Source organism: Pelodiscus sinensis, chromosome 2 (assembly GCF_049634645.1).
Source record: "Pelodiscus sinensis isolate JC-2024 chromosome 2, ASM4963464v1, whole genome shotgun sequence".
NCBI lineage: Eukaryota > Metazoa > Chordata > Testudines > Trionychidae > Pelodiscus > Pelodiscus sinensis.
In genome coordinates, this window is record NC_134712.1 from 103,911,140 (window position 1) to 103,937,173 (window position 26,034).

The window sequence follows — 26,034 nt, forward strand, 5'->3', positions numbered from 1 at the left end:
CCCAGTCTGAAAAATTTCCATCTGAGGCAATAAATGCCAATAGTGATCCTTGCCTACCCCTTGCGCTCATGGCTCATGAAGCTGTACACGGGCAGCCTGGACCGCAGTAAGGAGCAGTTCAACTACAGGCTGAGCAAGAGCAGAACTGTGACTGATTGTGATTTTGGGCATTTAAAAGGAAGGTTCTTCAGTCTACTGAGTAGGTTAGACCTCAACAAACCCAACATTCCCATTGTGGTGGCAACCTGCTATGTGCTCCATAATATTTGAGAGAGTAAGGGGGAAGTTATATGGTAGGGTAAAGGGTCGAGGCACAGAGCCTAGTCAGTGATTATGAGCAGCCAGACCAGGGTAATATGGAGAGCATAACGAGGGACACTGCGAAACTGACAGGCTTTGAAAGATAGTTTTATAAATGACCAGATTTGAGAGTCATGCATGTTGCTCTTCACGAGGTGCCCCTGCATTCGGTGGGATTGCCTGTAAGCTCCTTTCAACACAAGCAATAAACAGATTGTTGTTTCCTGAACAAAAACGCATTATTTCTGAACACAGCAGGGACAGGAAAAGGAGTTTATGGTGGGAGCTCGTGGGGAGGGATGTCATGCCCAGTTGTGAAGACAGCCTTTTGCTTTGGGACACATCCCTGGAGGCTGAGTGTGAGGCTGCCCTTGACCTCTTTCCCCTTCCCTCCCCTATGGAACTCGGTGAGGAGTGAATATAGTCCCACAAAAACTGTAGGAGATGCCTGTGCATGTAGCTTTCCTGGAAGGCCACCATGTGGTTTATCACATCCACCATTATCTTCAAAAAGTTCTTCACTTCCAGCTCTCTCCCCGTGTGCTCGCCTGTCCTCATGCTCTGCTCTCATCTCCAGCAACAGTGTATTCCTCCACTTGCTTAAGTGCTCCCTGTCCAAGTGGGTGGATTACATTTGCTCATTGAACGTGTCATCCCTAGTCTGTTTTTGCTTGCGAATTTGTGCCAGCCAGACAGTTGGGTAGAGCCAGGGTGTGCAGCATGCTTGCTGTTGTTCCCACTGTAATGAAAAGTGAAGGGCAGACTTTACAGGACATACATTGTAGAGCATAAAACCTTATCTTTTAGCATAAACAGCAGGACAGGGCATGCTTCACTGGGGAGAAGCAAACAAGGTTTATTGCAGAGGCATCGGTTAATAGCCTTCCCCCGTTTCATTCAGATTGCCATTTAAGTTATTAGTCTTCTCTGAATCACACAGAGTGATAGGGAGCAGATGCTGACTATGGCCAGAAACCTGGACCTTATGCTGCAATGCTTGTGCTGCAACGATGCCAGATTACTTACTGCTGGCTTGGCATGAAATGGTGTCCTACTGTGGAGGATGGAATATGGCTAGAGTCCCCAGAACCCTTGTGAGAAAAATTAAAGAGTTCCTCTTTGAGAGCTTTATGGAGAAGTGCAGGGAGGATTCCTGCTCCGTCTCTAGACATGTTAAAAAGCTGTTCTGGGGACCCTCCACTGTGTAGGCACAGTGGCCACCGCAGATCACACCTAACTGCCTTAATCTACTTTCAGCATGATAAAAAAATGTGAATTCACCAGTAGTGCCCTTCCTGGGATCAGTGTCTGGCTGCGAGACATCATAGGAGGAGGGGATTGTCTCCAAAGTCATAAAAAGTTCTTGGCTGTCGGTGACATTGGTTACCCCGCTTGACTGCTGAGCACTCTTCTCCTCTTCCTCATTCACACTGTCCTCCATGCTGCTGCCCAAGACTGTCACAGGGAGTGTCTTGGGAGGAGGTGCTCAAAGAAGCGGAATGTTTGTAGTGGTGATCCAGACCATCCGTTTGCTTTCTTTACCTTCTGGTACGACTGCCTCAGCTCCTTTATATTCATGCAGCACTGCTGGGCATCCCTGGCATATTCTTTCTTCTCCGTGCCCTTTGTCATCTTGGCACTGGTATCTGCGTTCCTTTTGGTGGTTCATAGTTCTGCGAGAACATATTCCTCTCCCCACACAGCAACAGAGTTCAGGATCTCCTGCAAACTCTATGCTGATGCTTGTCTGTGACCCTGGCAACTCATCGTAAGATGTGCTGCTCAAGTGTGCCTTCTGCTCTCAGGTCTGCTTGCCATGCTAGCCATCCAGGAAATAGGGATGTCAACGAGTAGTCGAGTATATGATAAACTGATAAGAGTAGGCTTATCGATTAATCTTGTCAACTTCTCTCATTTCCTCCCCACCGCTTGCTGCTTCTGTATCAGGGGATATTGCCTGCAGGCGAAGAACTTTGACTTTCACAGCACTGCCTCTGCACGACTGTAAAGTTGGCTATGCAGGTCAAATTTAATGTTATTCCTCATAAAAAGCTGGAAGACCAAAGTCAATTGTAATGGCCCTTAAAGTCCCAGGCTTGGTGCTGTGGACTCGTTCAGAAAATCATCTTAATGCGGTTAAGTCTGACCTAAACTTACAGTGTAGACCAGTCCATATCCATGCTAGCTGAAGGAACTAGCATTTTCCAAAAAAAAAACCCAGCTATTTTCAACAAAGATCATAGAGAACTGACAAGAACTACAAAGCAACCTGAACTTAATATTTTTACAATGACTATAGATTGCACCAGTAGCCCACACACAGTAAGTTTAATATTTAGGGAAAGATCCTGGTGATTCCTTCCAGAAATTTTCATCCTCATTTGTTATACTTCCTCCCCACCCCTCCATATTCATTTTTGAGCAACAGTGAAACACTTTGTAATGCCCAGTTCTGAAGGCATTGAGTCCTACATACTCATTTTTTAAAAAATGGGAAACATCATGTTATTACAGAACAAAACAGAGAGAGTAACAAGAAACATACCGAAGGTACTTGATAATTATTTGAAAGCATGCCTTTTTCCTAAAGCAGTAAATTAAAAATATAAATGCTATACTATAAGAGTAAGGTATCTGTGAAACATTTTGAGAAATATCTATACAAATCTAAATCATTTAGATAGATTCTCTTAGGTCAAATTTACTGTGCATTAAAATCATATGTACACAACCACAGCAAGGCTGCATTATGATGAAAATAATCAATTAATCATCGCCAGGTATGTCTAATAACTCCCAACACCCACCTGTGCTGGCTGGGTGAGAGGGAAGCCTGGACTCCCCTACTCAACAAGGATCCTGCTTTCCAAGCAGGGTTTCTCGAACTTCATTGCATTGTGACCCACTTCTGACCATAAAACGCAGCATATGGACTTGGGAGGAGGCACTGAAGCCCAAGCCCCTCCAGCTCATGCAGGGCTGAAGCTTGAGCCCCTAGGGGGAGAGGGGCACAAAGTGGACACTTGAGGGCTTCAGCCCTAGGAAGTGGGGACATGTTGCACAGGGATGAAGCTGTCGGGCTGCTTCTTCAGCCCTGGGCAGTGGGGCATGGACTTTTGGCTTCAGCCCCAGACCCCATTAAGTCTACCACAAACCCTATTAAAAAAAAGGGTTGCAACTCACTTTTGGGTCCCGACAGTTTGGGCATGTTTACGTAGCAGGGCTAAACTCGAAATAAGCTACGGAACTTGAGCTATGCTAATTCCGTAGCTTAAGTCAAAATAGCTTATTTCTCCAGTGACCAGGCTCCTTTGCTGTACCTGTCTGAATCACTCTCAGACTCAATTCTTCTTCAGGGCTCACTCACAAAGTAAAAGGAAGCAATAAGAGCAATAAGTTAGAATACAATAATCACATGAATGGTTTTATTGTCATCCTCATTCCTTTCTCTTTACTCCCCAAATTCAGAGCCAACCCTAGGGTAGAACAAATCCGGGCAACCACTCTGGGCCCTGCACTCTGGAACTGGAGCACCCACCGGCAACACTTTTACCAGAACCTTCCCCTCCCTCCAGCATCACCTGTGCACCAGTGGGCCTCCCTCCTTTGGGGGAGGAGGCAGAGTTGGGGTAGGGCATGGGCAACACTGCCCAAAAGATTAGAAATTAAGCTTATGTCTTAAGTTCCACATGCCCCAGGGATGGCAATGTCCCAATTTTTCTGTTACTCTCACAAAATGGACACACCTAGATTGAAATTGTAAGATTCTTGAAACAGAAAATACATGTTTTAGTTGTTCTGTAAAACACCTAGCAACCAGTACATAGTAATAACAACAGCAATGTCTGCTTTCTTTCACACAGGATTGGAAAACCACATTTTCCATCGCAGCACAGTAATAAGTACAGAATGAGTTCAATATTTATAATTAAAACCCACTTTAACTGTGTGAGTCAAGGCAGCATGTAACTGATGAAAGGTTTTAATACATTTTAAAAAAGACTGGACTAAATATCAATATGACTTCTGAGACAGATAATTCTTGTTTCCAAGCACCAACTAGTAAAGAGAACTTCATATTCTGTTACGGTTTCCCCAGAGCACTAGTACACAAGACTCATTGATTAGAGCCGAGTTCATTTTTTTCTGCAAACAGTAAATATACCGAAAATGCATTTTTCAGCACACCTAAGCTATCTGTGAATTTGGGGAACAGGTTTCAACTTGGGAGATGGGGGTGGAGAGAGAAGAAATGAAAAAAACATAGGAAATTTCAAAATGCTTCATTTAGACATTGTTATATTTATTTGTATAGACATTTCATTTAAAAGTGTTGTGTCAAATCAACATTCAAAAGATTTTGTTTCATCTGAACAATTCATTTTGCATGAGAAAAATATTTTTAAAAAGTCAGTAGAGGTTCAAAACAAAGTAAATACTATTCTTTCAGCTTTAGTTTGATTGGTATATTCTTAGATTCATAAGTAGCTTATGCCGGGATGGATTGCTGTATTGCTGCTCCACCTCCTAATTTACCCCATATACCCATAACTGCAAAGGACTTTCTACAGTTCCATACTCCAACATAACAGCTGATAAGAGTGGAGTGTGGAGCAGCCTGAGATCCACTGCAAGTTATACATGCTGACACTCCATGCAAAATCCCAGTAGTAAATAGAAGTAGTAACTTGACAAAGTAACCCAGAAACTTTGGATGTGATGTGAAGTTAGTAAACCAGTAATTATCACCCTTAATGGGTGATGCTCACCGGTTCCAACGTTGCTCCAGCTCTGCTTGGCCCTCCACAGACAGGGGCTGCTCCAGATGTCCAGAGCAGTCCTGTCCATGGTGGGCCCAGAACGCTGCAGTAGGAGCTGCACCAAGCATCGTGAGGGACAGTAGGCAGGGGTTGCTCCTGCTGCCCCTGCCTGGGATAGAGGACCACTCCAGCCCATCTGCGGCAGCGGAGGGGGGGATTGGTTAACCAGTTAAACATGAAGTAAACTTCACGTTTAACTGGTTAACCAATTACATAGGATTTTAATCCCTATTTGGAACTACTTCAGACAGAACATATTTTTAATCAAATTTTTATTCCTTCCAACTCTGTACTTACATTATTCCACAAGTATGCATTAAATCACTGAAACAACAGTTACTTTGGTCTACAGATAATCAGTTGTTCTGAAGAACAGAACAAGATATTTGATCAAAAACAATGAAACAACTTTCTGACCTTGAATTATTCTGTATGTCATACTAGTAGAAAAGAGGTTAGAAAACTGTTCTACCCCAATCAGATTACAGAAGTTTTTTATAATCCTTAATTTATTTCTACCATAATCCCAGGACTGTACCCTGCAAGTCTGAAAGAGAAGACATGACAATGCCACTTACTTTCTACAGACAATTCTGACACCACTTAAGAAATCATTTTTATCAACATTACTACTATTGCTATTATCTCAGCCTGTGTGATGACACCTCTAATGAAATAGACTAAAGTTCATTTCAGGGGTGGCTAGAATACTTGACCTAATCTATCTACTCCTGAATTACTTTGTCAAAATACTTATTATTGTTCTGGTTTATTTATTGATATATATATATATAAATGTCATTATTCATCTTTGACTTTCAGAGAACATTCTCAAAATGCTTGCTCTCATAACAAGACAAGCAACAACATACAATTTTTGTGTGTGCATGTGTGTATCTCAACTGAACTTTTTCATATATCAGATTGAAATTTTTCCAACTCACAACATACCAGTTAATATAAAGCTATATAGCTGCACGGTGTACGTCTTGTGTTCTTTCAGTACTATAATTTTTACTTTTACATACACTTTTTTCCTCTCAATTTTAAGTTTATTGTTTCAACAAGATGCAGGTAATGTAGTCACAGCATCACGGGGAGGGGTGGGCGGTAAAAGGGAAAGGCAGATAAAAATCAGTAATGTGTCTTTAAATAAATCACATTGATCTAATCTGGGACCACAAGTACTAAAATGCATTCATGATTATGGCAACATCTGTGACTCTATAGTTAAGGCTGAGTTTTAAACTGAAAGCAGGGATTTATCTTCTTTATTTAAAATTACAGCCTTTACTCCCCAAAATTACCACACTTACTCTGAGTACAGAATTAATTTTCTGAGAATATATAAATCTATTAATTAGTTCATGAAGTAACATTAATTAAAAATGAGTCCTTTAAGAAATTCCTCTCCTCTCAATAACAGACCAATATGCTCTTCAAACCTTTCATAGTTAAAAGTCACTGAAGTCTCATGCATGTGTGACACTGGGTATTTTAAATTTAAGGTTAATGGTAATTTTTCCTACTAGTCTTCATAACTATACATTTCTCCCTAGAAGAGGTTGGAGGATACAATAATATCCTGCAGCAAATTTCATGAAAAAGTGCCCTGTTTCAAAGTGGCTTCCATTTCATAGTATTCCCAGTACAACTGACGCCACAATCGCTCTTAACTGGTGACCATCTTGAGGAGGGTCTTGCATGCACACTCACTCTTACTAACTTGATGTGCACATACATATTTTAATGGAATTGTGTGCCTACGCCTCCTCACACCATCCATAGCCATCTTCTTCCCTGAGGGCCACTGTGGCTTCAGTCCCATTAAGAGCAATGAAAAATGGTGGGTTTTGTAAAAGGGAGAAATTCTACATGACAGGTAAAGTTTCAGTTATGAAAAACAAGTGAAAAAAATGACCATTTATCCTGTATTTCTTTCAAAAGCTACCTTTTGCACCAGCTCTATTTAACAGGTAGGCCAGCAGAGAAAGGAATTAGGATATATGTATATGTTTATTCTGGGTAATGTATAAAAGCTCCGGTGGGTGGGAACATGTGAGTGTGTGCACACAATATAACAAGAGGGAGGAGCAAGAGGCAGAAATAACTTGAAGGACAGGAGAGAGCGGAATACTCCCAGTTACATTCTAGCTGTTCTATCATGTTCTGGTAAAACAAAACAGTAGTAAACTTTAACACACCCAAACAATTTGGCTGTTTTGTGCTCCTTGAGAGTGGGAGCAAGTAACCAGCATGTACTAGTAAATCTGATCATGACAGTTCCAATTTTTAAAAAATGATTTAAGGTTGGTACTTTGTATCTTCAAAACATTAGAAATATGATAGCACTCTCTTTTAAGTTTCTGGTTTAGTTTAATTCATATATTAATTTTTTAATTTAAAAGAACATTGAGGACTTTCTCAGACAAAAGGAATGAAGTTAAGGTTGAGAAAACATATCAGCAATTTAGAGCAAACTATGGGCAAGGGATGTTGCAATTATCCCAAAACTAAACATTATAAACAAAAGAAATTCAATACTAAGGTTACACTTAAGAGACAATCCAAACATGTTAAAGTGTGAAAATGCTGTTACATCAGTTAAACACTTAACTCTGCTTTGTCACAACCTCTTTTAACTTTCTATTTAATTAAGACTCACCAAAATCCTGAGCATTGGCTATATTTTAGGATTAATAGTCTTTCTAGCAATAATGTTTCAAAATTTTAAGATTATCTTTCAACAGAAATCTTAACTCTGCTATGTTGTGGCACAATGGAGGGGGAAGGAGGAGTATGAAAAAAATCTATTTTGTTTAATTTGAATCCACAAACACTATCATACTTTACATACAGTAATATAGCCTTTCAATTAATAAATGGTAAATCATGGGTTTTGAGTAGTCTGACAATTTTTGCGCTTCCTGTTTTTGTGTAATATGCCTGATGTACATAGGATTTTTTTCAAACAAATTCAATACAAAAAGCAGTTGGAATACCTCAGACTGCTGGAAGAGGGTATCTTCCCAACATGATGTTGTAACTAAATGGAAAATTTGTCTCACTGTTTGGTTGAATGAAGTGTATTTGACAACAGATTGAAACTCTCTTAACCAGAATTCTCTGGTCTGGCAACATCCATAGCCTGGCATGGATGTTGCAGGACCAGAGAGTACCGGTAGCGGGCCAGTGGCACGGATCCCTGCAGCGCCGGCAGTGCAGTGGGGTGCCTGAAGCAAGCCCACTGTCAGTGTGTGGCAGCAGGTCTACCTAGCAGGATCAGGAGACACACATGTCCAGCGGGGCTGAGAGCTACAGTAACTTGCTGGGGCAGGGAGCTGCGGCATGTGGCTGCCCTGTGGTCCCAGATCACTCACGTAGCTGCCTGCCAGACCTGGAGCCCATGAGCGGCTGTCCGTTGGGTCCCAGAGCTAGGCAGCGATGGATGCCCAGCAGGGTTGACAGAGGAGTGGCTAGTAGGTGAGGGTCAGCCTGGAGGGTCCAGAAATGACTTTCCCTGGTCTGGTGAAATCCCTCATCCGGACTGGTCAGGTCCCGAGGGTGCTGAACCAGGGAGGTCCAACCTGTAGTATGTTTTTGTGTGTGTTAGGACTGTAACAGATAAAGCAAAATAGGTTGTAGACTGTGGATAATGTGTGGGAGGGATTTAAGTTGTGGACTGTAGATAATGACACGTGGAATTCTATTATTTTCTGTTTTGGGTCTGTCTTGAAGTTGTTCATGTCTGGGTACTTTTTTGGCTCTGTCGATCTGTTTTTTCACTTCTCCAGGTGGATATTTCAGTTTTACGAATGCTCTATATAGATCCAGTAGGTGTTTGTCTCTGTCTGTGGAATTGGAGCAAATCCGGTTGTATTTTAGGGGTTGGCTGTATACAATAGATTGGGAAATGTGTCTGGGATGGAAGCTATAGGCATGAAGGTAAGTGTAGCAGTCGGTGGGTTTCCGGTAAAGGCGGTGGAAATTTGTCCATCATTTAATTGTACTGTAGTGTTAGGAAGTGACTGTAATTAAAGTGAGTAAAAGCTAGAGATGGGCCAAATGAAATCTGTGTTTAACATCCGGACTCAAATCTCTTCTATGGTATGAACTGAATCCCTTATATTTGAACACGCTGCCAAACACAAGGCTGTAAGTACAACTCTCAACTTTATACTGTCACGTTGATGTCCCCCTTAAAGTCTCAATCTAGGAATAAGCTGCATTTACTTCAAAAGAACTTCATGCAGGCACGAGGCTATGTCTGATGTGCGTGTAGCTCATAGCAACTTCAGGGCCTAGTCCCTCTCGCTCTCTCCCAATTTTATTTAAATCATAGTGTTAGAAGGGATCACAAGCTCCATCTAGTCTAAACTTCTGCCAAGATGCAGGATTTATTGTGTCTAAACTATCCAAGACAAATGTCTCTCAAGCCTTCCTTGAAAAACCTTCAATGAAGGAGTTTCCACAATCCCCCTAGGTAGTCTGTTGCATTGTTCTACTGTTCTTTCATTCAGTTATGAATTTTTTCCGAAGATTTAATATAAATTTGCTAGGCTGTGGTTTGAACCCATTGCGTCTTGTCCTGCCCTCTGTGGCAAGAGAGAGAACCACCTTTCTTTCATATGGTAGCCTTTCAAGTTTGAAGACTGCTGTCATGCTCCCCCCCCCAGTCTCCAAATGTATCCAGTTCTGTCAGCTTTTGCTCATCTGGCTTGCACTCCACTACTTTGATCATCTTTGTCGCTGGTCTCCGGATCCTTTCCAGTTTCTTTACATCCTTTCTATACATTGGTGACCAAAATTAGAGACAGTTCTTCAACCTGAGGCCTAACCAGTGCCAAGTAGAACAATGCTATTGCCTCCAATGACTTGCATGTGATGCCTGTTAATGCAACCTAAAATTGCCACAGATCGCATTGCTGACTCACATTGAAGTTGTGATGTGCTCAGACTATGACTATGTGGCTGCCAGACTGTATATATGCATTTGGTGGGTTTTCTTTCCACCTTGAATTTGTCTGTTGAATTTCAGCTCAGTTCTCCAATTTATTAAAATCTGTCTGAATTTTTGCTCTATCCTCTGTTGAGTAGACATCTCCCTTCCCCAGCCTTGTATCAGCTGTTACTTAGATCAGTATGCTCTCTATTTCTACACCAAGTCACTAAAAAAAATAAAATAAAAAATAAAGTTAAACAGCACCAGATCCAGGACATATCCCTGTGGAACCTCATCTGAAACCCCTCTCAAATCTGACATCATTCCACTAATAGTTACTCTTTGTGACTATTTAACCAATTATGTATCTACTTAATAGTAGCTCCACCAAGCCCACAGCTCTCTATTTCACCTATCAGAATGTCATGTGGGACTGTGTCAAAAGCCTTGTTAAAGTCGTGGTATATTATGTCCACCACATTTTTCCTATCCACCAAATGAGTTACTCTGTTAAAGAAAAAGGCATAATTTGTTCTTAAAAAATCCATGCTGACTGCTAATGATTACCCAAACCTCCATGTACTTTCAAATTAAATGCTTTTTACAATGTTCTAGCAGCTTTCCAGCTATCAAAGTCAGGCTGATTGGTCTATAATTTTGACTCCTCCACTACCACCCCTTTAATGATTGACACATTAGCCTTTTTTTTAGTCTTCTGGAACCTTTCCTGTTACCTAGGAGTTTGTAACTATTATTGACAGTGATGCCAAGATTTATTCAGCTAATTCCTTCTGTACCCTGGGGAGAATACCACCCAGACCTACTGATTTCTATTCATTCAGATTGGTCAGAAGATCTCTGATGTGTTTTTTACTTATCCCAATTTGCATCCTTTCCATTTTACTGTGTGTAGTAACTTTACTAGTCATCTGGTCACACTTCTTTTTAGGAGACAGAAGCAAAGTAGGCATTGAGCAGCTCTGTCTTACTATTGTCTTCTGTTACCAGTTTTCCTTCTCCATTGAGCATTTTCTTTTTTGTCTGATGTATTTGAAGAATTCCATTTTATCTTCAACATTCCTTCCTAGCTGTAAAACATCTTTTGCCTTGGCTTTGGTGATTTTATCTATACATGCTTGTGCTATTCCCAGTATAGTTCCTTGATCACATGCCCCTCCATTAATTTAATGTATGTATCCCTTTTGATTTTGAGATAGCATAAAAGCTCTTTGTGCAGCCATTTTGGTCACCTTTGGCTCATCTTATTTTTCTTCTATGTCAGACTACCTGGATGTTGAGCTTCTAGTATTACATCTTTTAGAAACTGCCAGCCCCTTCAACCACTTTTCTAGTTGTACATCTTTCTTGGGAGTAAGTTTAGTTTGAAAAACATCACTATAATCTTGCAAACAGAAATGAAAAAAGTTAGATATGGAATAGTAATGTAGACATTTTTTTATAAACTCCTGTTTGAATATCTCTTCCTTTGAGCCATTTCAGTAACTTGTATACCTATCACAAAGGGTATGGAGATGGGGAGGAAAAGTGTACAACAAATCTGTAATGGCATGTAAAGAGATTTGTCAAAGGATAAAGTTAAGTTCCTGGTTTTGTTTCTTTTTTAGTTCTTCTGGGAAAATAACTGTGCAGCTAAAATCAACGGTTATATCAGTGGTTAAGTCAGTAATATTACCTGTAGTATTGACTTACTACAGTAATATTACCTGTAGTACAGAGGAGTGTGGTTTTGGCATTACAGTGACATTTAAAAATGACCAAGAAACAAAGAAGGTGTGTATTTTCCTCAACTGTTATATCGTGTTATGTACTATTACTGACAGTCCAGTCCAATCTAAATCTGAAACTGTACATTTTCTTTGGGAAGCTAAAATCTGTAGCCACATTTTGTGTAAAAGTAATTTAAAGTCGGTAATTTTCATTTTGGTCAATGCTCTGAAGACTGCTGCTGTAAGAACAAAGTTGAAATCAAAGCAGTATAGTGTCAGTCTGGGTTTCTTCCTTGGTGTATTTCTACTCCGGCTTTGAACTCTTGACTTGCTTTTTCAGTAGGACAGTCGCAACCCAAACTCTTTAGAAGTCAGACACTCACATTCTGCCTCTTGCTCTGAACCTCACCAATGCAAGAATTTCAAGGGATACGGCTCCAAGCCAGAGTCAAAATATTCTTTTTCCTTTCTATAAGTCTGACTCTGGAAAGTCCAGCTGTGACTGTGGAGTTTAACTCATTCCACAGATTCAGCCCTGAACTAAGCTGTCAGCAACTTTAAGAGCCAGACCATTCATTGCTTTCATATAGAATAAAACTGGCTTTACAACACTAGCTTAACTGTCTCCACAACAAACACACGTTTTTCACTTCAGCACCTGGTCAAACAAAGCAAAGTGATATGACCTGAAGCAGGTACTGGCTTTAAAATAACTACCTTTTGAAAGCTTAGGGAGAATTCAATAACAACATTTTAATTGCAGACTGAGGTTACCCACAGGTAACTTTTTTGACTTTATCACATAAGTGATCTTTGGGTGCATTCTGAACTGTGAGTATTCTGGAGTTCTTTAATAGGTTTTAAAATTAACCCTAAATACCGCATCGGCGTCTATTGGTATTGAGACAGAAACCTTCTGCAACTCAAGTTCAGTTCTAAGCAGGAATAATAGGGTTACATGAATGCATGGTAATATATGAGATTTGACCAAAAGAACATTAGTTAGCAGATAAAATTTACTTTTTCCTAGACTTCAGCATCTGGGTGTGAAATAAGAACTGGAATGTCTAAGGAGCCTGCAACCGATGTGGTGAGACAATTTTATTTTCATTACTGGCTTGGTATATCTAATAATAAAACAATCATCTGTTTGGGGTGAGTCTTCCCTATTTCTCAGCAGTATGTCCTGAATCTGGCATCCTCAGCAGCGACCCACTGAGGCACGGTGACATATATTTTGTTATATGTATGTGAATATATTTCGTTCTGAGTATTATATAAAAGGTAACCAAATGTCTAAGTACCTGTCCTTGATCTAGTTTGCTGGGTACATAATTGGTATGTTCATTTTTCTAGAATTACAACCTCTCATTCTTTTGAACCATTCCTCAATGACTGGGCTATGTTTCTTTTTCCAGTGAAAGGCTACCAATAGCCAACGAGACATTAATTCTTAATTTCCTTTTGTGTGACTATTTCCACTAGGAAGCCCCAGGAAATGTAACAATGGTATTGAATATTCAGCAGTTTGTGATATTTAGTTATGGATAGCCTCCCAATACTCACTAATTGGACACATCCACCACATATGCATAAAATCTCCTCTTGCACTACAACTTCTCCAACATTTATTCCCATTCAATCTCTCTATAGTTTTGAACCAAAAATGATGATACAACAGAAACAGCATCTTAAAAAAAAATTCTTATATTGTGGTACAGATTGAAGTGAATGGTCCTCTTTGATCTGCAAAAGTCCATTACTTTGGGGGTGATTTGTTTATTCACAGCCTTTCCCCAGTGTATCACATTTTGAGTGGTCAGCATATTCATTTCAAATTTAATTTAAAAAGAAGAAAGAACCCTCCTGCTCCTTTCCTTAATTCCATGATTATAGGTAACTGTTTATTACTAAGACGGAAGAAAAAAGATGCTGAATTACTATTTACATTTCTGTGAGAGATAATATTCCCAGAAAAAACTATGTTAAACTGGAGTTAAGGCTGCAAACACCAGTTACTTAAGAGTACAAACATTACAAGGATGTTGTAATTATACTTAAATTAAGCATCAGAAATACAGGAAATTCACAGTAGTGGAAAATAGCATTTGTAGTCCCAAATTAAATTTAAGTGAATTTTAAAGACACACTGCAATTTTTCATTTCACTTTCCCTCCCCATGTCTCTGCAGAGTTAAAGTAGTTTGGGTGCCTCTACACAGAAACTTTTATCCTCTAATAGTTTTCATGGTTTAAAGATACGTTAGTATCAACCTTAAATCTTGTTATTATTTATTCTTACTCTTTTAGCTTTAAAAGGGCCAGATTTAGTAGTATATTCTGACTGCCAGACTTTACTATGGAGAAGTGTAAAAAGCAACCAGTGAATACTGACCAATTTTCCTTTGCACCTAACCTCTACTTCCCTCTGCATGCATGCATGCACGCACGCACACACACTTGTTTTCCCCTGAGTCTCGTCCCTCTCATCCTCTAGTGTCCCACACTTGAGTTTTCCCATCCAGCCTCTTTTTGAGTAGAACTGGTACACCAGGGGGGGTTGAAAACAAAATTTTAGGCTTAATGGCAATTTTTAATTTTTATTTTTGCCAATGAGGACAGGAAGTCAGAGTATCAATAGGGATTTTTTGAGCTGTATTTTGACTAATCTTTGGTAAGCCTCTGGGAAATCTAAAGGATGTATGAATATATACATAAAGTAATTGCCTCAGTGTTTTCATGGTACCTAGTTCTGCCTAGAACTCAGTTGGGGCTTTTTTAATAAAAATAATAAAATACAATAATAAATAACTATTTAGCTTTTTGTCAGAGGATGTGGGAGGAGAGATGGTCTAATGGTTAAAGCACTGGACTGGAATTCAGGAGCTCTTACTTGTGTGACACTGAGCAATCTTGGAATGTTTCAGTTCTGTAAACTGTTCTGATCATAAAAAGTAGTGGATTTCTGTCACCTGCCCCTTTGGATTTCAAAAGCAACATATAATTTTATGCAGAAAAAAAATCCATCTCAAGTTTATTGAATATTCCATGTGAAACCCAACTGAGATTTTCCTCCCAAAAAGTTATCAAATTTACCACCTACACCAAATAAAGATGTGCTAACTTTACTATGCCTACTTCATGGATTGTGTCTAGAAGAAAGGTAGTCCTCTAGAAAAAAGGGAACTTAAAGGACTGACTGGTCACTACAGATATCACTTGGTTGGGAACACTAAGGTTTCTTGAATTCAATGTACAGGAGGGAAGCAGATTGCAAATGGCAATACATCTTTCCCACTGCAGATATCTGCAATGCTAAAATGAACAGCTAACATAGCCAATTTTGAGCAAGAAGAGAAGGGTACCTACTGTCACGTAATATCATTGTTAGCCACAGGTTTGGTACCCCTATTTAAGTAATGTTTCCAAAATTTCTTTATAAGAAAAATTAGTGGTGAAAGACACCTATACATCTTGCAGCTCACAGCATATGAACTACTTGAAAAGGAGTATGAGATTAGACTGGAGCTATCATGTACTATATGGGTTATTTTCTTTTGCTGTTATAGGTTCATGCACTGCTTGTTCCTATGTGAAGTCAGTTCATTAACAAAAAGATGACGTGTACAGTACAAAATGGGAAAAGGATGGGAGTACATAACATAATAGTACATGGCTATGTAATAGTCTCTTCTCTCAGCTGAGAAAGATATGTAGTTATAAAGTGCTCTGGACAAGGAATAGAAAACAAAATGCCTATGCATTCTTGATATAGCAAGGAGGGCCATTAAATACTATTCAGAGGCATTGTGAATATAAAAGGCAAGATATTAGCATAAACTATTCCTGCTTCAGATGATAGTTTACCTTTCATTTCCAGAAAGAGATGAAAGAATATATAACTCAGATTTGCAGAAGGTTACAAAAAGAGAAACAAGATGGGAGAGAAAAAGAATATATGTTAATTAGTTTTTATCAGCCCTAAAACATAATCCATAACTTCTTTGACGGTTCTAATTCTCCAGAAGCAGTAAATTATAGAAAGAAGAGCAAAGTGAAAATGTTAAGCTTCACTAAAATTTAACCCCCAAATTTAAAGTTAGCTTTGAAAAAAAAATTCTTACTTGATTAATATTTAGTGTCAGTATAAGTGTATTTAACACCACTTTGCAGGGGGGGAAAACTCCAAGAGGCCAAATTCCTCTACTGATGTGGAATCCACTGATAATAATGGAGTTTTATCTCTGTGACCAAACCCAGAAATTAATCCAGATGTATAAATTCGTAACCTGCCTGTACCTCCAAATTTACTCAGCTTTATTTTAAATATAGGCACCCACACTGATAATGTAAGGGGCATTTTAGAAAGAAAAAAAATCAGTAATGTGAGCTTAATTATTTACATTATCACACCACAATGGCATCTTTTGTACCCAAATCCTCTATACCAGTGGTCAGCTACCTTTCAGAAGTGATGTGCCAAAATTTAACTTATTCACTTCTATTGACAAATCTGCATGCCAGGGGGAGGAGAGGGCAAGGGCAGGCTGGGTACGGTGACCATATTTTCTGAACCAGCTGCAGCTAGGGAGAATGGTATAATTTAAATTACTGAACAGGTTAGGTGTTTTAAATTTCTCAAGTTAGTTTATCAAACTTCATTTTAAATAAAGTAAAATATTAATTTATGTCCAACACAAAAGGTTTCAATGTTTTTTTTATTTATGGCGGGGGTGGGAAATCTTTATTGGGGTCCAGCCCCATGGAGTGAGGGGAAAAGCCAGGGAGGACTGAGGTTCAGGGCTTCCCATAAGACCGATTTATTTTTCTAGGGTTCCAGAGTTAGTGGATTTTGAGGCCCCCTTAGGCTCTGGGGTGATGGCAAAAATGAAGGGTTGAATGTGCAGAACAGGGCTGCCAGCAAGTGGGATGGGGATGCAGGATCTGTGCAGGCGGTGGGGTGAAGGAGGGAGTGAGGAGGGCAGGGTATGGAAGAAGAAGAAGGTGAAGAGGGCAGGGTCTGGTGGCAGGAGAGGGTGTGGGGTGGGGATATGAGAGGAAGTTTGGGAGCAGAAGGAGGCTGGGGGAGTAACGCAGAAAAGGTGAGGGGGTGAGAATACAAGATTTTGTGGAGGGAAGCAAAGAAGTGAGGAGTAAAGGAAAGGGCAGCTTCTGCAAAGTAAAATTGTATCCCCCCTTGCATCTTCCCTCTGCTCCAGCCTCACTCCCCTCATGATCCCACTCCTACAGCCTGATGCCCTGCATCGCCCCATCCCCTTCGGAGCAACCCTTGTCCCTCCCATTCTGCCCCTGCATTCCCTCTCCCTTCCCCCCCCCCCCCCCCCCGCCACCTGCACATTCCTGTGCCTCCAGTATGCACACCGGTAGGGCAGCAGTGCTGGGACTCACAAGCCCCTGGGAGCAGCACTGGGGGCAAGGAGGGACAGTGTGGGGGAACAGAGTCACTTCCCTGCCCAACCCAGCCCTTTGGTGGGGCTCACCCCTCACCTGCAGGCTGTGGTTCTGGGGCTGGGGAGGGCAGAGCCCAGGGGTTCTCAGGGCTGGTTCCAGCCCAGCTGGGCACAGCAGGGAGCTGGGGAAGGGTCTCCCTCACCCCCTACACACTCCGCAGGGAGCAGTGTGGCACAGCCTGAGCTGTGGAGCCCCATGGAGGCTGCAGCAGCTTGTGACTGGCTGCTCCGCCCTGGATCTGCACAGCAGCTCCAGCCCCAGCCCCTCCCAGAGCAGGGAGCAAAGCCTGTAGCAAGGCGAGTGGTGTTAAACTCTTAGCTCCTGAGAGCCGAATGCGCAGGCTGGACAGGGGCAGCGCCAGGGGCGTGGAGCCCAGTGCGGGGTCATGCCACCCGCTCTGCTTGCTGCCCCTAAACACCCACGCCTCTCCCACCCTCGCTTGTCCTTCCAGCAGGAAGTCGGAGCTGGTTCGCCAGCCTGCAGCTGCATGGCGACCACAAGGCTTCAGCTGCTGTGTGGGGGAAAGGCCTGAGCTCATGCGGCATGTGACACTCAAAATTGGCTCGCGTGCCATAGGTTGCCAACCCCTGCTCTACACTTTGCTATATAAGTTGCTCTACAGAAAAGTATTAATAGTGGCTCAAAGCTTACTACTTTGAACAATAACATAAAGAAATCAAATTTAACCCTCTCTTCCATTTTCACTAAAAGTAGTTCATATATTGACATTAAGTAGAGAGTACATTTGCATAGCTTTTGACATTATTCAGAGTGTGCCTGCAGGTTGGTGAACCATGATGACCCACAAATGAAGTATGACATATTCTTATCTACCTACAGCATTAGCCAGCTCTGATTTTACCTTGATTGGAAATGCAGTACATATAAATTGTATTTGTACTGGTACAAACACCAATGAAAAGTTAAAATGGTTTCATACGTCTCAACATGGTATATTTTCTTGTTCAAAGATTCAGGTTAGGCAAGTTTGCACATTTACACTATTGCAAATTCAAAACATATTTTTAATCAACCCAAATCTTTAAAACATAATTGTCATTATTATCATTTATGACAAAAAGAGAATTTAAATTATCTATATTAATTAGAATTCAATTGATAGCTAACTACCTCATATTAAAATGTGGCTTTTATCCTTCTGGGGATTTTGAGATGAGATGTTAATTGGAAAATGTTATACTACAATGGCCAAATATAGAAGATTGGGGAAATTAACTAAATATACACAAATTTTACCAGTGACATTTATCATATAGGCTGAAGGCAGGATCTAGATTTCAGAACAGTGCAGAATCATGAAAAACATTTATGAAGTAGTTGTCAACTGAATGGAATTAGTCATATGCAAATGTGACCTTTATATATATATATATATATAACTCCAAGGTTACTATCATTACTATCAGTTAGTTCATACTATTTTGCACAGAATCATTTTCAATGTTTTTATCATCACTAGATTCACACAAGTCTTCAAAAATGGGATGAATATATGAAATGTAACATTTGTCCTTTTGGGGGAATAAGAGATTCACCCAGAAAACACATTAGGAAGAATATAGAGCTATAAAGTCAAAGTGAACCTTGAACCTGCTATAGATGCTATTTTCCTCAATTAACAATTTGAGCAGATCTAAACTTCAGATCTAGCAAGGCATCCTGTGGTCTAGGCTCTTTAAGGAAATATAAAAAACTGCATTTTAATTATGGCATAATTCCACAGCAAAACCTATTCTCCAATATACATTTCTTATGTTTCAATACGTTGCATACTGTACATTCACATTTGGCACAACAAGAAAGCCATATAAAATGAGATATCAAGTACAATAGTGCAAGCAAATATATCTTACCACTGCGGCTGGAACTTGATGCATTTTTGCAGCAGGAGTCCCGGGGCGTGGGTAAAACTGATTAATAAAGAGGCTTGGAAACCTGTACTCTTCTACAAGTTTCATGGTGTCTTGAAAATCTTCATCTGTCTCTCCTGGAAAACCGCAGATGATGTCTGTAGCAATTGTTATTCCAGGCACTCTGCAATGGAAGTGGAAAAAAAAATTAAACTGCAGACTGGGTACACCAAGTCTCTCCTCATATAAAAATCTTATTTCCTTGAAAATGAAAGAAATAATTACTCAACTTTTACCTTTGGCTCAAGAGTTGAGACCTAAGACCAATTCTAGAAAATAGACAATGAAGTTTTTAATGGTCACTTCTCTGATCATGAAAAACATGATACCTGGGTGGGAACCCAAAGAATAGACAACAAGAGAGAAGCTACAGTAAATATTTGACCCAGAACTGAAAGAGATGAATGAAAAACTTCTGGACTAACTCCCCAGGCACTTGAAACCACATATTACCAAAAAGCCTGTAAATTAATTGAATTGTATTTACTCAGGCTGTAAAATGTATAAGCTCCAGGGCTTTATTACTAGAATTTGTAAATTCCTTGCACTACTGTAACTCTACAGACAGGGTTAGGATTGTCAGGCCTCTGGATGCCCTGTCAAAAAGGGACCCTGTGGTCAGCACTGCCAATTGGGCTGTAAAAAGTCTAGTCCTTAATTGTCTTGGCTCTGCGCTGTGCTCCAGAAGCAACCAGCAGGTCTGGCTCTTAGGTGTGAGGCTCCTCACTCCCATTGGTTGGAAACTGTGGCCAGCTAATTCTGGGGCACTATATAGAGCCAGGACAGGCAGGAAGCCTGCCTTAGCCTCACTAGGCTGACCACAAACCTTCTGAGATACCCAAAACACAGGCTCCCCTCCTGCATCCCAGTGCCCTCATCCCCAGCTCCAACCCAGAGCTAGCACCCCCAGCTAAAGCCCTTATCCCTCTTACACTCCAACCCCCTGCCCCAGCCCAGAGTCTCCCTGAACCCCTTATCCCTGGCGCTATCCCTGAGCCTGAAACCCCAGACTGAGCCCTCACCCCCTCTTGCACCTCAATCTCTGGCCTCAAATCATATCCTCTCGCACTTCAACTGCCTCAGACCCATTTCCTAACCTGGAGCTCACTCCTGCACCCCAAGCACTCATTCCCAGCCCCACCCCAGAGCCTGCACCCCACAGCTAGAGCAGCCCTCCCCATTCCTGTACCTCTTCTCCAGCCCAGAGCCCTTTCCTACATCCCAAACCCATCATTTCTGGCCAGAACCCAGAACCCACACCACAGTCCTCTGCCCCAGTTCAGTCAAAGTGAGTGAGGAAGGGGGGAAAGCAAGCCACTGAGGTAGGGGGAATATAGTGACTGGGAGGTGAGGCCTCGGGGAAGGAGCAGGGCTAGGGTGTTTGGTTTTGTGCAAGCAGAGAGGGTAGGGCAAAGATGTGCGCCTGACATCCTGAGGAGCTTACAAATACCAGTCCAATTTGGCTTTTGTATAAACAAAATCTTCTTTCAGTCAGACCAGCATTCTGACGCAATTCCTATTTGCCAGTGACGTGCGCCGCACCAAAGCCAACCCACACGGCACAAGGTCAGAATTAGAGAACTCCGGCACAGTACAAAGAGCCATTTGAATTAGGAGAACCCTCAAGTGGATATCCGGCTATTTCTGAGTACGAGGGGAAACGTTTTTACAAATACAGCACTTGTCCTTCCCGTGGCTTTCTCTCAGACACTTTAGACAAATGTCATTGGATCACTGATAGGTATAGGCCTGCTGCATGCAAAACACAATTTGAAACCAGGTGAGTGGGGCATGTCCTATCTGTGGCAAACTCCCTGATGGGACTCATTTCACAACTATACTTAACTACTACTTAATTCACACAATCAACAAAATATTTACAAAGGCTGAAGGGCACCAAGTCCGTCAAGACAAGAAGAAACTGCTAGCTCTCGATAAGCCAGGAAAGGCCCTCCACCTAACAACCAACAGTGCAAAGGAGGAACTGAAAGGATGTACGGCCCATATCTTCAAATATACCGCCACAGAGACGCACCACACACAGATTGACAGATACCGCTAAGACAGAAACTTCCAGCAACAGTGCATGTGATCGTGCACACATCTAAAATGGAATCAACATGAGCAAGCACTCAAAGAAGAACTTGACCTGGGAGTGAGGAGATTTAGATTTGATTTAGATTCTTTTCTCAGCTCTGCTACTGGCCTGCTGGATGACCTGGACAAGTTACTTCACCTTTCAGTGCCTGAGTTTCCCCATCTGTAAAAGGGGGATAAGAGTACTGACCTCCATTTGAAATCTACAATGAAAAGTGCTGTGTAAGTATCATCACCACCAACAGTAAGACACTAGTGAGACAGCCTTACAATACTAAGCTGCTTTCTTGGAACCCCAATTCCAAACATCTTGGCAAACTGGAAGGAATTTCAATGTTAAGGGAATGTAAGAGCTAAATAAGCATATTTCTTTATATTAAAGCAAAGGCTGGGACATGAAAAAAATCAACAACCCTAAGTATGTGAATACTGTAGTGTAGAAACTGTTTCTATCTGATTCCCTCGAGTTAAAAAAAAAGACGGGATATTTGGTGCTTAGTTGAAGAGCATTCTGTTGCTCTATAGCCCCCAAGCATGCAGATGTAGATCTGCTCCCTAAACCCACTCAACTTCCTTCTTTTTGAATGCTTCCTCCCAAAACCTGGGATGAATTCCCTAGGCAGGACAGTGGCGGTTCTGGGTTCTCTCATTCTCCCTATCCAGGTATCTAGTAGCAGAGTTGAACAAATACTTATCATCTGAATACCATCTGTGTAGTATTAAAAAGAGAACTATTATTTGTTCCAGGGTAATAGAAAGGGATATGAGCTTAATGAAACCAGTAAAGGGACTATTCTCTGTTGTCTTTCACAAGACTCTGGTCTTATTCCCTGTCTCTTCCATTGACTATGGCATTTGCTTGTAGTAATTCAAAGACAATGACTGTATGACAAAAAAATGTCAGACATTGAACCAAGAGACATCTCCCCAGCAAATTAAGTTGCACTAATGTACCACAGACATAAGGGCCAATTCAAGACAGGAAGGGAAGTTTGATCTTGTAGTCAGAAAACAGAACAGCGAGTCAGGAGAGCTGATTCCTAATGCGAACACTGCTACAAGACTGTGCGCGTTACCTTTGGTAAGTCACTTAGATTTTCTGTCTCCCCATTTGCTATCTGTAAAAGGGGGATAATTATATTCCCGAAGGTGTGTTTGCGAGCCTAAATTCATTAATGCCTGAAAGATATTATGAGAACTATTAAAAAACCAATGAATAAGAAAAAGAAAAGTAAGGTACATTTCTCAGCCATGATAGCAGCTTTGATGCAAAGCAGCTGAGTGGGAGGTATAACATGGGGAAAATGCATAGTTATTATTTGTGTTTAAATCCTGATGGTAAGACTATATTAAGCCATGTTGCTTGCTTTCTCTTTTTCAAATGATATTATTTTTAGTTTAGTTAGCTGCACGGAAGTCACAAAGATACTAATGTCACACTATTCCTTTTCTTAGGTTTCTACAAAAACATAAAAATCTTTTCTCCATTCTGTATCACATTTATGAGTTCAGAACTTAAGGTTTAAGACTGAAGTCAAAATATGACAGATTAAAAAGCCCTCAACATTTATTTGACTTAACACATAGAGCAGACCTTTTTTTGGGGGGGGGAAAGGGGAGAGAGACTTGTCCCAATAGATAGGAAAGACTTAAAGGTTACTAAATAAAAGTAAAAGGGAACCTTTTGAAATGTAAATATAATATGAAAAAATCTGATACTGTGGGGACCAAAGGGCCTGGAGTGGCTCCCACTGATTTACGAAGCCTGACATAAGCAGCGGGGATATAAAGTTCTGCTTGAAATGAAGTAATGTAAACAATCATAGTAGCAAAGAACTGAATAAATAAAGAGGAATTTTGCATTGTATGACACTTCCCCTGTTCACACAGCACATATTTTATCTATAATTGCAGGATTACATGAGACAAAATATATTACTTTACAAATTAATATCAAATAGCACCAGCTGACATTTCTCGTAACATTAATAAAATACTCATTAAGTTTGACAAAACCATTATATGTAAGTTATTTTAGCCATTTTAATGGTATTGTTGGCAACAGTATAAGCATTTACTGCCTATGGTACTGGTGATACCATCCTTTATATGAGCTTGCCTGTTTCTAAGGCAACATGAATTATAAGGTACAATCAAGCTAGATTCAGTAAAATGTGTTCTACCTTGCCTCCCTGAGTGAAAAAGAAATTAAATGTTTTTTAAATTAATAAACTGGGAAAATCTGAATTCTGTTTGGTGAGAAGGTGCTAATTATTTTAGTAATTAGATTTCTTCCTGGATGGGCTTATTCCACAAACAATGGAAAAACTAGGTTTGTGAAGTGGAGTAAAAACTAGAGTCTTGAGCAACATCAATTAATTACAGTCCAGTCCAATATGCCTGTTTAAAATATGACATTGCTCTGTGCCACTTTTGACTACACTGTTAAAGAAAAAAGGTTTTTTAAAAAGAAGAAAATATACAATGTGTAAAAACTCAAGAGAAAATCCAATTACTGAAACAATCAAACTTCCTGTCTTCCTCAAAGATATACAAACACAAGTAAATTGAATTTATTCCACAGGCACAGAATCATTTTCATAATGACAGAGCAGAAGCGAAGAACAACAAGGGTATAGCTAAAAAATTAATTTGAAGACTAAGAAGGTATGCTGGTGTCTGAGTCAAACAAAGCAACAAAAATTTTTTTTACTTGAAAATAAATATCTGCCTGAAAAAACTGTAAAATTAAACAAAACAACACAGATCAGTTTCTGCTCACAAGCGTATCAGCCAATATTAAATAAACTGCTTTTAAGGATAGCATGTTTTAAGTTAAACAGAAATAAATGCTGAATGTCAGTATTCATCATTATGGAGAAATAAGCATTTTAATACATACATAAGTTTTAGTAAGTTTTTAAAAATTCTTTATTGTCTCAGATATCTGCTGGGTCTTTTTAAGGTCAGTGCAGCTGCTCCAGAATACATCATCAGTGAAGCCAGAATATACAGTCATTTTTATGAAGGCTAAAAAGAATTTTTTAACATAAATAAGACCACTTGTAAATGTATTTCTGCACTGAATGCGCCTTGCAGACTGGTTATTGGTAGCACTTGGCACATACAGGTTGAACCTCTCTGGTCCGGGACACTCCGGTCTGGCAACATCCATGGTCTGGCAGGACCATGTATATTGCTGGATGAAAGAACCTCACCCACAGAGGTTGAGAGCAGCTATGGCCCACGGTCAGGGATCCCATGCAGGGTTGGGGGCAGGAAGCCTAGGGAGCGCTGCCAGCAGCCCACAGGGTATGGGGCAGAGAGTCCTGGGAGTGGGCTGGGGGCAGCAGAGCCCGGGGAGAACCTGAGGCCTGACTTCCCTATGTCCAGGAAATTCCCTTGTTCGGAACTACTCAGGTCTCGAGGGTGCCAGACCAGGGAGCTTCAACCTGTACCAGTATTTCTGTACTGTTCTCAAAATGACACAAGACTTTCCAGTTCATTTAAAAGCTGTCTTAATCCTGGCAAGATATGGGGCAAGGCAGCAGCACAGCTGCTTAATGAGCCCCACGCAGAGACTTAGGGCTGTCACAGGGAGAGCTTCCTGACTCCCTCAACAGCAGAAGCTCCTGCTCCAGGTAACAAGTGAGCTGGTAGAGAAGGGGACATAAAGAGGAGGGAATGAGTAAGTACATGGCTGAGGCAGAGGGGAGTTTGTTTGGGGTGGCTTAACTTGCTGCCATCTGGGCTGCAGACAGCAAAAGTCAGACCCTGTCTGTCTCACACAGCAGCCTTAGCCCCAGTCCTATGTCTGTGAATGTGCAGTGAGTCCTAGTACAAACAAAATTTTTTGTTATAGTATATATTTTAAATAGTCCATGGAAGACAGTATATTAAAACAAGGGATAATTATCAAGGAGCAATTCCTAAGATGGGCTACAGTCATAGGACTGTCTCCTGACCCCTGAGCTGGGTTGGGGGGGGAGGGGAAAGGGAGAGATTGCATGAGGGTGGGGGTCGAAAGAAGGGGTGAGTAGGTGCCAGCACCTGTGCACTGAGATGGGAGTGGAGGGGAGTTTGGGGTATCCTAACTTGCTCCCATCTGGACTGCATCACATCTCAGCACAGCGGCCCTAGTTGGGCTGCAGACATAGGACTCTTTCCTGGGCTGGGGCAGGCTGTATGTATCAGGTGGTATCAACTTTTCATGAAGGTTAAAAGCTTTTAGGCTGCTTTTGTATACTGGAGCAAGAGGTCTACCACATGACATTTGCATGATTTCATTTCAAACAAAGTTTACCTCGGTGTTAATGGCTCAAGGTAAGAAAGAAAAGGATTCTTTTAACAGATTTTTTTGAGTGTTGTAGATATCTGCAAACTAATGATTTTTTTAAAAAAACGTGTGTTACTAGAAACTGCAAGAACTCTACCATGGAACCTGTTTAATTTGTTTGGCTTTGGAGAGAATGACTATACAGGCAGTCCCCGAGTTACGCGGATCCGACTTATGTCGGATCCGCACTTACGAACGGGGCTTTCTCGCCCAGAGTGCAGCGGTCCCGCCACCTCGACCTCCGGGGTGAGAAAAGCTGCTCCGGGTGCCCCTGGTCTGCTGGGGACCATCTCCAGCAGACCAGGGACACCTGTAGCAAAGCCGGGGAGGCAGAGACAGTCCCCAGTAGACCAGAGGCACCGGGAGCAAAGTGGCAGCAGCGGCAGCAGCGGCGGAGTCCCGTGCCTCTG

The 26,034-nt window shown here is 41.1% G+C and overlaps 1 protein-coding gene across 13 annotated transcripts in view; it reads right to left on the minus strand.

The window, feature by feature from the left end:
- Positions 1–26,034, minus strand: part of CDKAL1 (CDKAL1 threonylcarbamoyladenosine tRNA methylthiotransferase) — a 572,751-nt gene that overhangs the window by 139,095 nt on the left and 407,622 nt on the right. For all 13 annotated transcript variants that reach the window (XM_006121835.4, XM_075921165.1, XM_006121831.4 and 10 more), the window contains one exon: positions 19,135–19,315. In XM_006121835.4, coding sequence (XP_006121897.2) covers positions 19,135–19,315 — 181 coding nt within the window. The remainder of the gene's footprint in view (positions 1–19,134; positions 19,316–26,034) is intronic.